We start from the raw sequence: 13,880 nt of genomic DNA on the forward strand, positions 1-13,880 counted from the left end.
AAAGTGACACTCTCACTCTGCTAGTGACAGTCTCTGCTAAGTGAATAAATGTAAATGTTAATGTAAAGTGAACTCTGAAGTTCCTCCTGTGTTTCTGCAACTAATATTTTGGCCTTGAGGAGGTGCAATTATATGAGTTAAACAGTGGGGGGATCATTTTTTGAATGGAATAGAAACAGGCTGTTTCCTACTGTAATTTACAGTTTTACTTCTTAAAGTTGTCCCTGTTCACATAATTCAGGTGGATTCATCCTTCAGCGATTTACAGTCTCCACAGCTGTAAATACCAGCCTTCATTTCCTCTTCCAACACATCTCCTGGATTTTGGGTCTGCTGTCAGCTTTTCAGCATGGGATATTTTATACACTCTGGCCCAACTCTTGTAATAACCTGCTAATTTGCATAATGCGGTAATTCACAGGAAAACAACCATCACGTTACACCCAAACCGACTGTTTAAACATGTCATGTGAAAGTTCTTCTTCAAGCTGTGCTGTGGGTCTGGAGTGCGGTACCTCTGATACTGATGGCTGAAACCGAAAGCTCTAACGGGTTGCAAGGCCGCAGAATAACTTTGAATCGCTTAATTCAAACACAGCATTCTTGGTGCAAAAATTCCAGAATTGAGATTCAACAGTTATGCATTAGTGTTATCCTACTGATGGGAAGAAAATCAGGATACAAGGAATGCATCGAGGTACTGCTGTAGTAGCAGTATAGTACAGATTCACAGTTTAGACAAATATATTGATAAAAAAGTGAAAACAGATCTATCCTTATACTGGTGAATTAAAAAACACAGGATAAATACTCTTACTCTTACACACTGAAACCGCTTGTCCCGAGCGGGGGTCGCAGTGAGCCGGAGCCTAACCCGGTAACACAGGCCGCGGGGCTGGAGGGGGAGGGGACACACCCAGGACAGGATGCCAGTCCATCACAAGGCACCCCAAGTAGTACGCGAACCCCAGATGCACCAGAGAGCAGGCACAGGCCAAACCCACCACGCCACTGTCCCCCCCACAAGCTATATACAAAATAACTCAAAAGTACTGTAATGTTGAACTGGAAGGCAATAGTTCATAAACCATTTGACAGTAGATGTAGCACTTTATTGAGGACATGGAAGAGCAGGTATACCAGCAGTATGGTGACTGTTGCAGTATTTTGGACAGTAAGTGCCCGCAGTTGCGTAGAGCTGGACACAAGACCCCATCGCTCATGAAAGACATGCGAGTAGCCCAAATGAAGGGGTGCAGGGGGAGGGCATATCTGTGCATAGAATGTGAGGGAGCTACACAGGAAAAGATGTCCAAATGGAACAGGTGTGTGACACTTAAGTGAGCGGAAGACCAAACACCACTGAGTCCTTTAGGGTTGATCGCTACTACCTGGGTATGTCTGCAGTGTGTTTAACACACAGCGTTGCAGCACTTGCTTTCCCACCCAAATTCACGTTGCATTTAATCACCTTCTCTGAACAGGGTTCGACCACCTTCAAATTCACAATGCTGAACATGACCACACTTTATAGAACAGGCAGAGGCTCAGATATGACATTAAGCGCTTGGGGCATCTGTCTTGGTCGGGAGTTTTGAGTCTTCACGAATTTTTTTACCCTATGGGCACTGCAATACCGAGTATAAATTAACCAAAAATCTGCATTGGAAATTTTGCATCAAAAGGGCACCCTTCATATGTATGATTGTGATTTTGGACTTAATTACTAATTAAAACACTTTGCCTCTACTCCCTCTCTGTAACAACAGAGAAATAATAAAAACGATGATAAGAGGAAAAGACAGCAAATTTAGCAGTCCCCATGGCAAGGAGAATCTCACATATCAGCTCAGTTTCTGGCTCCACAGCTGCATCTGTTAGTCAACATTTGGACGGACAGTTAAAGAGGGGAGAAGTCATGCCAAAGGGATGCCGTATCCTTTCTCTTCGGTCCTTCCCCGCCACGCTCCACTGACCACCAGCCGAAGAGGAGGGGCCTTGCGAACGCGGAGGCGAGAGTACAAAAAGGTGCAGGGCTTGCCACGCTCTCACTGCTCCACCTGCAGGCTCTCCTGCTTACTGCCGGGGGCTTTGAAACTCTTCACTTCTTCGAAAACGAGCTCTGCAGAGGAGTGGCGCATAAGAGGATTCGGGGGTCACAAGACAGGGAAGAGAGCGACGATAAATCCAAACAGCTTTCAGAGCAAAGAAAGCCTGCGCAAAGATCACTCACGGACAAAGACACGTATGGACACATCCAGGTGCATTTGTAAAGCAGATTATCTGTGCGCATACCACTGAGCTCTGGAGCTCGACACGCCTGTCACCTGCACTGTGTGGGGCTCCCTAACCCTAATCCCATCTCACTCTAACTTTCCATAACCCTAAATCAGCCCTCCCTAACCCTAACCGTGTGTACAACAGTCCCCGGGCATGGTGCTGAGAGTGGTTCTTGAAATAACTGCACATCTAGCACTTGCCTCTCAAACACTGAGTCAGACACAAGCTGTTGAACCTGGAGCACTGCCTGGTCCAAGTCATCAAAAGGGTGCAATAAAAGCCCTGTGGTGGTGAAGAAACCACTTTCATGCAACTGCTGAGGAATATCTGGAGCTGTCAGTTACTGTGCTACTGCTGAGTGTGTGTTGGAGCATGCTGCCCTGGGGGACTGCTGATGTATGAGCTGGAATGCCCTGTTCACACTGCGCAGCAAGTTCGTACTGGTCTGCCGGAGCAAGCAGCTGTCAGCCCTTTTGGATAACACACTAGGCTCCTTTTCATACACAGCCCTACAAGCACAAACACTACCATAAATACAAGTAAAAATAACATGATTCAGTTTATCTGCGCACAACTAGACTAATGGAGGGGGAAGGAGTTTGGTCATATGACCACCTTTACAAAGGATAATATGTGATTTTTTTAAACTGTTATGACATGTTAGTAATGTGTACATAAATGTCTTTTTAACATGTTCAGAGCTGTGTACTTGAAAAGTACTTAAAATATTTAACAGCTTTTTATTTAAAAAATTTAGGCTTCAATTTGCTGATTAACCACACACACACACACACACACACACACACACACACACACACACACACATTGTCTGAACCGCTTGTCCCATACGGGGTCGCGGGGAGCCAGAGCCTAACCCAGCAACACAGAGCGTAGGGCCGGAGGGGGAGGGTACACACCCAGGACAGGACACCAGTCCGTTGCAAGGCACCCCAAGCAGGATTCGAACCCCAGACCCACCAGAGAGCAGGCACAGGCCAAACCCGCTGCACCACTGCACCCCCCATAATGAAATATTTTTGTTATTAAATCTCTTATGCATGTAATCATTTCAAATATTGAAATAATTTTTTTAACAGATTGTTTTCCTCTTCACTGTTCTATTTTCTTTGGAATATTCTTGAAAATATATAGCATTTAAAAAATTATAATACTGTGATGTAATGGATTGTGCACTCATTCCAAGAACTGGTCGGACACAGATAAACTGCAATCATTCCAAAGAGGAACTGCATCACTGCTACTGAGAAATTCTTGCAGTGTCTGATCAGTCTACCTTTACTTTTATTAATTCAGCTGATGCTTCTCTCCAAAGCAACTTAACAGTGTTAATGTACCTACAGTTATTTACCCATTTATAGAGCCGGGTAATTTTTACTGAAGCAATGTAGGGTAAGCATCTTGTTCAAGGGCACGAAAGCAGGAATGAGATTTGAACCTGTGACCTCGGAGCCAAAGGGTGGCAACTGTAACCACTGGGCCTCCTGCTGCCCCTATATAACTACCTTTCACAACGATTGTGCGATTTGGAGACCCTGCTTCTCTGCCTCACCTTTCCACTCCTCCAGGGTGCGGTCCTTGCTCTCAGGAGTCTGGTCGTACGGCGGGGCCTCGGGCTCATCGTCAGGGTCGTGGTACTGCGCAAAGTAAGGATGCGCAAGGGCTTCAGCTGCCGTCACCCGCCCGTCGCAGTCCAGCACGAGCATGCGCTTAAGAAGATCCACAGCTGCCATACAAGCGAGGACAATATCAGTTCTCCATGTCACCGTCTAGAAACTATGGGCTACTATTTGCTCATTGTTGACTGATGGTCATTAATACTTCAATTTTCACCTGAAGTCAAACTGCAGGGGATGAATGTGTCACTGTTTCACCGAAATCTTGCATCCACTGGTAGTTAAATTACACTTGTATAATCACTACAGTTACTGACAGCTATCAGTGCAGTCCTGTATAGCGCCTGAAGGGACTGACTTTGGTGCTTAAAGCTCCAGAACCTCTGGAACACAACAGAAACCCGCATGACTCCTGAGGTCCAACAGTTGATTCCTAGGTAAAGACATTGCAAAGGAATATTCTATAGATCTGTTATTCCAAAGGAAAAAAATACACTTTTTTGGCAACAACAGTCTGGTCATGTGATATCAGTCAGACATAACATTGATACATAAATGTTGGTGAACTTCAGTGACACCAAAGGACGCAGAGAGTCCATATATATCCTGGAATGTATGCAACTGGTTCTAGTTAATTAGTTATATTTCTTTTTTTGCACATAGCCCAATGTGTATTCATATTGTCTATAATGGGTCAGCTGGAATGTTTACATCAGTGTGTTGTTGTTGTTGTTGTTTATTTAAACGTGCACTGATTAGAGTTGGGGTGCTCATTAATTTTTAGGCACTCCCAAATAGAGATGTTCGGAGACCAGCAGTGCCTCTGGGGGCTGCTGTGACACGACCACTGGCCTCTCACCCAGTGGATTGGCCCCCCGGAAGATCTTCTCCAAGTCCTGCTGGGGCATGTAGGGTAACGATTGGATGTACTTCTGCGCCTGAAACACAGAGAATGTCCGTAGAAAGGCAGCATAAATAACTGTAATAACTCATAATAACTGCAACCTTAACAATGTAAGTCACTTTGAAGAAAAGAATTGAATAAATGCAAATGTAACTTCCAGAAGAGTGTTCACACAATCCAAATTCCTTTGAATGTCATGCAGCTCAAATGCTAATTTTTGGGTGGTACGGTGGCACAGCGAGTAGCGCTGCTGTCTCACAGCACCTGGGTGGTGTGAGAGGACATAGATTTGATCCCTGCTCAGTCTGTGTGGAGTTTGCATGTTTTCCCCGTGTCTGCGTGGGTTTCCTCCGGATGCTCTGGTTTCCTCCCACAGTCCAAAGACACGCTGTTCAGGTTCTCCCATAGTGTGTGGGTGTGTTTCATGGATGAGTAACCCCTTGTAAGTAGTGTATCTTGCAATGTAGTCATCTTGGTGAATAAGGTGTGTCGGCTGATAACACTACATAAGAGTTCAATGGAAGTTGCGTTGGAGAAGAGCATCTGCTAAATAAATAAATGTAATGTAAATGTTAAAAACTGTAATACCATATTGTTCTTTTCCCCCATTCCAGATGGACAAGTTAACATACTAGCACGGATGACCTGATGCTGACTTCTCTGCCATTTCCCCATTCAGCTCTTTCAAGTGCTTTGGGTCAATCTGTCATTTGGCCCCGCCCCTTCCTCTGGCTCCACCCCTTCACTCACATGTTCAGAGGAGATCTTCTTCAGAAGCTCTGGGCTTGGCGTGCCCACCACCTCCATGATCCTCTTCAGCTGGTCGATATCTGTGAGGAGAGTAAAGGCCGAGCCGTCCCACACTGCTACAAAGCGCCACGTCAGCACGCTAAAACCCACCACTTCCAGAACTCCCATCAGACACCAAAGCTCTCTCTTTCTCTCACTCTCTCTCACCCTAGTGAAGGATACAGTCGTTGCCAGGAAACAAAACCTTCCCCTTCAGCAGCTCTCCCATGATGCAGCCCACTGACCAGATATCCACTGCAATGCAGACACGTACATATCAGTCATCACACCGTAGCACAATCATCCAGTTGCATGAGACAGTAATGATCTATCAGCCCACCACACAACTTCCAAATATTACTAATTTATCCCCTAAAACCCATCTAATCGGATATAAAGCATGACACAGAAGTAGCACTGGTATTACCAGCCTTTATCCCCCCAATGCATGTTCAGTAAATGGTTTTTAAGCAAGTCATTTAACAAGAGCTCTCAAAAATAAGTATGTCATACATATTATTTGTATTCTTTTGACATAACAACGTATTATTCAATCTGCTTACAGAAGCAATGTATTTAATAATCAGAGACTGCATATAACATTTGACAGTGCCCAGTTTACTATACTACCTGTAGCTGACATAACATGTAAAGTAATGATGCTTTTGGGTAGAAACTTTGCTGTCCGTTACCTGTCTGATTATAGTGCATCCAGTTCAGCATGATCTCGGGCGCTCGGTACCAGCGAGTCGCCACGTATCCCGTCATCTCATCGTCCGTCTGCCTGGCCAGCCCAAAGTCCAGAATCTAAAGGACACAAGGTGGTGTCTCAGGGTCTCAGCCATATGAGCTCAGTACACCTAGTCAGTGGGTGTGTGTGTGTGTGTGTGTGTGTGTGTGTGTGTGTGTGTGTGTGTGTGTGTGTGTGTGTGCGCGCGCGCATCAAATGTGTTCTAGAGCATTGTTTCTTCCAGGTGGTGGCATGTCCTACCCTCAGCTCACAGTCCTCATTGACAGCCACGTTGCTTGGCTTCAAGTCCTACAGAAAGCAAGAAACCCAAGAGAGAGATATCAGATCCAAAATTAATTCATAACTTACCAAACTGAATCATAACTGTCCAGGATATAAACAGAACGCTGCTGTGGCAACTGAGGGGTCAGCAACACCCCCCTGGATTATGGAATCAAACACTACATCCAGCTGGGCAGCTTTGGTTGAGGAGAGCTGCTCGTTCTCAGTTAGAGCTCCTTCGACATCTCAAATTCCCTGTGAGATGACTACCTCCCCAAATGTCTCTTTTAACAAAGCAGTTAGAAGCCGAGGTAGAGTAAGAACCAGGGTACACAGCAGCTCTTGAGCAGCAGAAACAGCAGCGCCCTTTGAGACAGGAGATTGCAAGAGATCATGACTTACTCTGTGGATGAGTCCAGCTGAATGAATGTACTGTGGAGTGGAAAGAAGGAAGGAAGGAGCACGTCAGATGAGACGAGGAACATCTCCAGACATTAATAGCACATTGTAGACCCAGGAGTGGCCAATATCTGCTTCAATCCCCACAAGTGAGATTGAGCTCCTCAGGTTACAAAGCAGACTTTCTCTCCAGACTCACATTGCATTGCGCCCATGTCCCAAGATGAGTGTATTTACTGTCAGACACTGGCTGCTTCGTTGTGCCATGAAAATTATTTTTTTTACTGATTAATAACAGAACAGAAGAGCACCAGGTCACAGCAACACAGAGGCAGGCAGCGTATAGAGAGAAATTACAAATTCATACACACACACACACACACACACACACACACACACACACACACACATTTTCAGAACTGCGTGTCCCATAGGGGGTCGCGGGGAACTGGAGCCTACCCGGTAACACAGGGCGTAAGGCCGGAGGGGGAGGGGACGCACCCAGGATGGGACGCCAGTCCGTCGCAAGGCACCCCAAGCGGGACTCAAACCTCAGACCCACCGGAGAGCAGAACTGTGGCCCAGCCCACTGCGCCACCGCACCCCCCACAAATTCATACACATACATGATAAAAGGGTTAGCCTCTATCTTAGCACAATCCATGCACCATGCGCATTAGGGTAAAGAGGCACGTTAGAATGGTGTTTGCAGCCGCGATCACAGATGGACGTGTACCTTGAGGCCGCGGAGAAGCTGGTAAATGAGGAACTGCACGTGTTCGTCCGAGAGCCGCTGGAACTTGACGATGTTGTTCAAGTCTGCGCCCATGAGGTTGGTCACCAGATACCTGGGAAGGCGACAGGATGGTTAGGGGGCTCCTTGCTGCTAGGGTGGTCACGCACAGACCAGCTGGTCAGACACTTACACCTCGTTGAAGTCCTCCAGGGAGGAGGCGGGCGTGAAGACATCCAACAGTCCTATCACCTGAAGAGGACAGGAAAGCTCAGGTAAGAGCCTGTGGTTTTACTGCAGTATTTCAGCACTGCACTTGGGGAAAATGTACACCCTCTTTCAGCTGTACAGATTTAAATATTACTCCATAACTAACTCTGGCAAGTCCAGCACCCTATGCATGCAGGATAGGCCCTGGAGCACCACGACCCTGCCTTATACTAAGTGGCTATGGACTGTGAATGAGTGAATGACTGTTTAATGACAATTTCATTGTCATATTTACAAGACTTCAGCCTCTCTGATTTTTCTGGAATGAATAAGGTGTAAGTGAGTTTTAAAGGAAATCATATGTATGTGTTATCCCAGGTACGATCACTGGACTTTATATTCCAGCCCTAGTTATTTGGCTGTGCGTACATCATTTTGGACACATTTACCGTTTTGTTAATATTAAGCGTTTCTGCAGACAAAAAAATAAGTAAATCATACTTGCAGGAGCAGCTGAGTTTTTAAAGTCTGAGAGAAAAGCCTTGTGGGAACTGACTCTTGAACCCTAAAGACCCAGGTGATGGAGGCGCGCTCACATTCTCGTGCTTCATGTGCTTGAGGAGACGCAGCTCCCGGTACGAGCGGCGGCTGTGGATGAGGGACTGGAACGGTCGCGAGAGCTTCTTCACGGCCACCTTCTGGCGCAGATGAACATCGTACGCTGAGCTGGGAGGAGATGGGGCATCATGGTGGGCAGCGAGAGCACATGGAGACAGCGAGGGTGATCAAAGGGGTGTGGAAGACAGGGACACAATTACAGTACGTGAGAAAGTATCGTGGGAAATTTGTACTCAACCCAGCATCACACTGCTGCACAGCCTGGGTGTGAAACTGCAGACCAGTTGCTTATTATTGTTAACCTTTCGTAATCTGACACCTTTGTACAAAGCAACTTGCAATATTGAAAAAGCAATTTCACCAGGACTTACCCATACATACATCTTTTACTACAACAATTCAAACACAAGTACCTTGACTAGGGGTACTATAACATGAGGTGGCATTCAGACTCAGGACCTTAATCACTACTCCACCAGCTGCCCCAAGGACTTCAAAATATATATTTATTTGTGGTTTCAAACTTTAATGTCCCACAGACACATACGCTGTATTAGTGTAACATAAAAATTGTATTATAGTCATGTGAAAAAATAAATAATACTAACATACCTTTCAACACTTCATATAGTAATATAAAAATGGTGTAATTTAAACGATCTGCACATTATTATAGTATACTTACTTATACAGGGCATTGTCACTTGAAACTCTTGTTAAACACAAACTGGCCAAGTATGAGAAATCAGTTTTTGCTTCCTGATGACAGACGCTGTGTTTTATTTCATATTTAGTGTAACCTGACATGCCTTTTTCCGGCTTCACTGTTCATTTCCTTATTGATCAGTAAATCAATAAATGCACTTTCATTTCTTTCAAGTTTTCATACAGGAGAAATCAGTGTTATTTTTATCATTGTTTCTCATTACATGGTAAAGTAATAATAATAATAGAAACATATACAATGTATATATGTTAGTCAGATATGTATATGTGCCTTTCAGAATGATTAATTTTTGAAATAAGGATGGACAATACATGTCTTTATTTGCAATACAATTTAAATTGTTAAACTCTGGCATTTTCTACATGGAACACTTATAGGTATAAAGTTAATTTGCATTTTTAAGCTAAATATTGACTTCTAGAGTTTTCCATTACTTTTTGTGGCTTTATGCACTGCAGCAAAAAAGTGAAACGCTCTGCAAGTGCATGAGTAATGTCCATGGGATGGCTGGGAGCAGAACTGATGCCAACTCCTTCCCAGTGCAATGTGAGGCCCGGCCTGGTAAACCCTGCTTTCAGTCGTATACCATGTTTCCCTTACTACATATGTTTCCAGTAAACCAACCCCCCAGGCTGCTCCTTCCTTTGCAGATCTTTTTCCATCTCAGATTTCCCAGTTTACCTTCACCGGACAACTTCCTGTCACTGGCGTGTGTAAAAAGGGTTCATTTCACGTTTAATATCCTGACGGCCTTCTCAACACATCTATTACACTATTCATATGCATTCGCGCTGTCTATATTTACCAACATACACAATTTCAGTGTTCTTTATTGCTTTGCTGTTTGTCTATTATTTAATTTAATTAAAGGCTTGTTTTGCTGTTTCCATAAGGTAACATTTTATGATAACACTATTGACCGAGTCTGTTTGCACATGGAATGTCACTAAGTGGTTTCTCACTTGGTCACACTGAATACAATTGAACAACATTAAAGTAACGAAGTATAAGATGACAAAATTACAGTACCGTACTAATATTTACAGTACATGGATCTGTATCAGCTTATCTAAGAAGCAGCTTTAAGAGGCAACACGTGAATATTGCTTTTAATTTAGAATGTATATTATGTTACAGGTACAAAGCTGGGAACAGCTGCTAGCGTAGTGGTTGGAGCTGATACATTTGGATCCAAAGATTGTAGGTTTGATCTTTACGTTCGCATTGGAAGTTGCTTTAAAGAAAAGCATCAGCTAAATAATAAGTAGATGTAATGTATGTCTTAACTGCCATGCCACATGAGATGGCAAAATTGCTTTGCATTACATCATTTCATATGGAAAAAGTAAAGATGATATTTAAATCAGTAATATATTTCCATTTAACATGATTAACAAGTAGATAGAGAGATAGAGTACTCAGCCCAGGAAACTGTCCATGGAGACCTGGGGGAAAAAAAAGGGCCTCGAGGGTTCGCCCTTCACTAGCACTACCCCAGCCCCCACACTTCAGGGGGGTCTATACTGAGCCCCTAACCCTTGACCACCCCCCCATCAATCAGCTGGCCACTGCTCAGACAGCAACAGGGGAAGAATAACAGGGCTTATTCTCAGACAAGAGCGCTAGAGTAGTAGGATGAACGGGGAGATGAGCACAGAGAGGCCAGTGCGGCACCATGTGACCGAGACTCACCTGAGCAGTGTGTGCTCAGTCTGGGAAGGACCACAGGAGCACAGTGACTGACACCTACTGCTCCGGTCATCTTTCACACTTCCAGCTTTGGACAACACCATATGAAGATGGACATCTGTCATTATCAGTTGATTCTGAGAGAAGTGTGGCTGCTTTAATAAGTGATTTGGAAGAGCTGTCGGTCTCCACCCAGCCAGTGCCTGAATTGACAGAAGAGGCTGGCCTCTTGGACATGACAGCAGCGCAATAAACAATGCCCTGTCACGTGATCATCGAGCCAATGACATGAATTTTAGTAACACAAACCGTTCAACAAACAGCAGGGAAAAAATGCTGGACGAAGCAATGATCCAGCGCGCAGTAAAACTGAATTTCCACTTGCATTATGAGATAAAACTTCATGTTTCGATCTTTAGGATTTAGACTCACGGGCCAATAGTGCTTTTAAGGTAGATCGGTCGAATTGCCAATGCGTGTGCTTGAAAGCGTGACCTGGAACTAACAGGGACTACCTTAAAAAAGAGCAGCAGTGGACCTTCAACGCAGTTGAGCGCTACGGTACACAATGCGGCTCGAGGAGCCGCCGGAGCCCCCATGTTCCGCTCGCACCGGCAGCATCGCTGGGAGGTACTGCGCCGCAGCCCAACCCCCACCACAAGCATCCCCAGTCCGTGGCTACAACCCCCCAGCTTAATGCTGGTGCGTGTCTTTTGAGTATGAAGGCACCGGCGGGAGCTGTGTGACTGTCTGTCTCGCGCAGACCTCCTTGGGCGGGGGTCCCGCCGACACCCTCACGGACGGAATGAGTCACCTGCGCCACTCCCCTCCACAGTACACTGTACAGTACAGTACAGTCGGCACAGTAGTACGGGGACTCGGTGTGACACATTACAACCATCGACAATATCGCACAAGCAGGTGCACAACCAGCCACTGACAGCTGTCAGTAATAAACAGCGCGCGCCGCACACAGCGACAGCTCGTTCGTTTCTCAAACAATCAATGAATGACAGCAGCGAATAAGACTTAAGTTAAGGACTGATCCGATGACTGTGGCAGCGAGGTGTCACACGATCATGTCACCTGTATTGCACTGAGCACACTGACTCACTGAATCGGAGCATCGGCGATGAAAGCGCAGGTGTGTGTGTGTGTGTGTGTGTGTGTGTGTGTGTAACGCGGACATTTGGGACAGACAGTCACATATCTCTATGTATGACTGTGCGTCTACGTGTGTATGCTGTGTGTGTGTGTGTGTGTAGCACTGTGCCTGGCCGGACTCACCACACGGAGCCGTAGGCCCCCGAGCCCACGGGGGTCAGGTTCTGGTACCGCTCGGGAACCTCCCACACGGTCTTGTTGAGCTCCTGCCGGTAGAAGCCCGGTCTGGCGGACATGGTATCGCCGCCGCCGCCGCCGCCGCCACCGCCGCGCAGTCGCTGCGAATCGGGGGGAGCGGAGCAGCGGAGGGGCAGCGCGGGCGGGGGGAGGGTAGGGTAGGGGAGGGGAGGGGAGGGGACGGGGGGGTGCCGGTCGCCTCCTCGCAGGCAGTTACTGTGCGACTAACGGTACCGCTGTGTCCGGCCGGCTCCTCCTCTCTCCGTCTGGAGGAACAGTGACGGGGAGGTACATAGAGGTGTGTGTGTCTGTCTGTGTGTCTGTGTGTGTGTGTGTGTGTTGGGGGATGGGACGCTTTCCGGCGATCTCGACTGTATCAAAGTAAAGTAGCGCACACACACAGTCCTCAGTCAATCGCAATCCTTTGTTTGACTTTCAATGCGTTTCGTTTCCTAATAGGGATATGAGGACATGAGATATTTTCTTCACGAAACTGACAAGATGATCCACACTCGCTGAAATCCAGATATTAAAATAAAGCACAAGCACAACTTCTGCCTCGACATGGACGTTTTTATACTGTTGCAGCTTCATTGATAAACCGGTTATTGCCCTTTTCTCGCCCCATTAAAATGAACCCAGGAAAATCATAACTCTGCTTTATTGTTTATCTCACAAACATAAAATCACACCAGCAACTGCACCTTAATCACAAGCTAAGCCATATTTTATTTTTAATATCTATACATTATAGGCATCATACATATATGTTCATATATAATGTCTGACAACACAATATAGTGTGACTAGTACTGTATATGTAATGTGTATTGCATATATATTGCTCTTAGTAAATATATATGGTACAATACACTGGTATGCTATTATATAACATTACAGTAATTTTTATCCTATGCTACAGAAAGGTACAGTCACTGGTAGTACATAAGCAGTTTTACACTTTATGCTAAATTGAGGGACACTGTGGAAAATGTCCTGCTGCTGGACTCAGTTATTTTTATTTCCTCCATGTCTCATGACATCCAGCCGTGTCACTCATCTATCTTAGTGCTCTTGAAAAAGTGAAATGAGTATTGAAAGACATTATAAGCAGCATTACATAGTGTTAAAGAGAGGATAGTAGTTGATATAGTGCTAAAGTAACAACTTGCTACCAGAAGGATGGAGGTTCAGGTCTGTGGAGATCATCCTGCTGTTGTTCCCTAAAGAAAAGCAGGTTTACTATTAGATGAAAGTGTTATAGTTACTAGTTGAAATAAAAAATGTTGAGATGCAGCATATTTCAAAAGTTTCAAGGAATTGTTTTTTTCACCCCATTTTCAGTAGCATCTTGGCAGAGAACTGATGACTGGTTACTGTGCTGTTTGCTGGTGGGACTTCTAGACCAATAGAAGATACCGAGTTTAGTCAACATAAGACATTCCATAAAAAAGTGATAACAAAGACATGTGTTATATATAAGCAAGCTATACAGACAATGATAGAGCTTTGACTGGAGGTTTTGTTCTTCTGTATTAAACCAT

At 45.2% G+C, this 13,880-nt stretch overlaps 1 protein-coding gene across 1 annotated transcript; it reads right to left on the minus strand.

The window, feature by feature from the left end:
• Positions 1 to 1,105: 1,105 nt before the first annotated feature.
• On the minus strand, positions 1,106 to 12,581 carry mapk11 (mitogen-activated protein kinase 11). Its single transcript, XM_029252252.1, has 12 exons — positions 12,283 to 12,581; positions 8,558 to 8,687; positions 7,945 to 8,003; positions 7,755 to 7,866; positions 7,022 to 7,051; positions 6,599 to 6,646; positions 6,300 to 6,414; positions 5,791 to 5,862; positions 5,569 to 5,648; positions 4,774 to 4,852; positions 3,851 to 4,024; positions 1,106 to 2,122 (listed from the first exon to the last, which is right to left on the minus strand). Exons 1-12 carry the CDS (start codon positions 12,393 to 12,395, stop codon positions 2,049 to 2,051), a joined length of 1,086 nt encoding a protein of 361 aa, XP_029108085.1. The 5' UTR covers positions 12,396 to 12,581; the 3' UTR covers positions 1,106 to 2,048.
• Between the last annotated feature and the right edge of the window lie 1,299 nt (positions 12,582 to 13,880).

Source organism: Scleropages formosus, chromosome 5 (assembly GCF_900964775.1).
Source record: "Scleropages formosus chromosome 5, fSclFor1.1, whole genome shotgun sequence".
Classification (NCBI taxonomy): Eukaryota; Metazoa; Chordata; class Actinopteri; order Osteoglossiformes; family Osteoglossidae; genus Scleropages; species Scleropages formosus.

Bases quoted from the DNA above. Each gene is read 5' to 3' on its own strand.
- mapk11 (XM_029252252.1), bottom strand. From the start codon at position 12,395: ATGTCCGCCAGACCGGGCTTCTACCGGCAGGAGCTCAACAAGACCGTG. The intron at 6,647-7,021 runs GTAAGTCATGAT...TGCTTTCTGTAG, and splicing joins CAGCTGGACTCATCCACAGA to GACTTGAAGCCAAGCAACGT. The intron at 5,649-5,790 runs GTATCCTTCACT...CTCTCCTCACAG, and splicing joins TTTGTTTCCTGGCAACGACT to ATATCGACCAGCTGAAGAGG.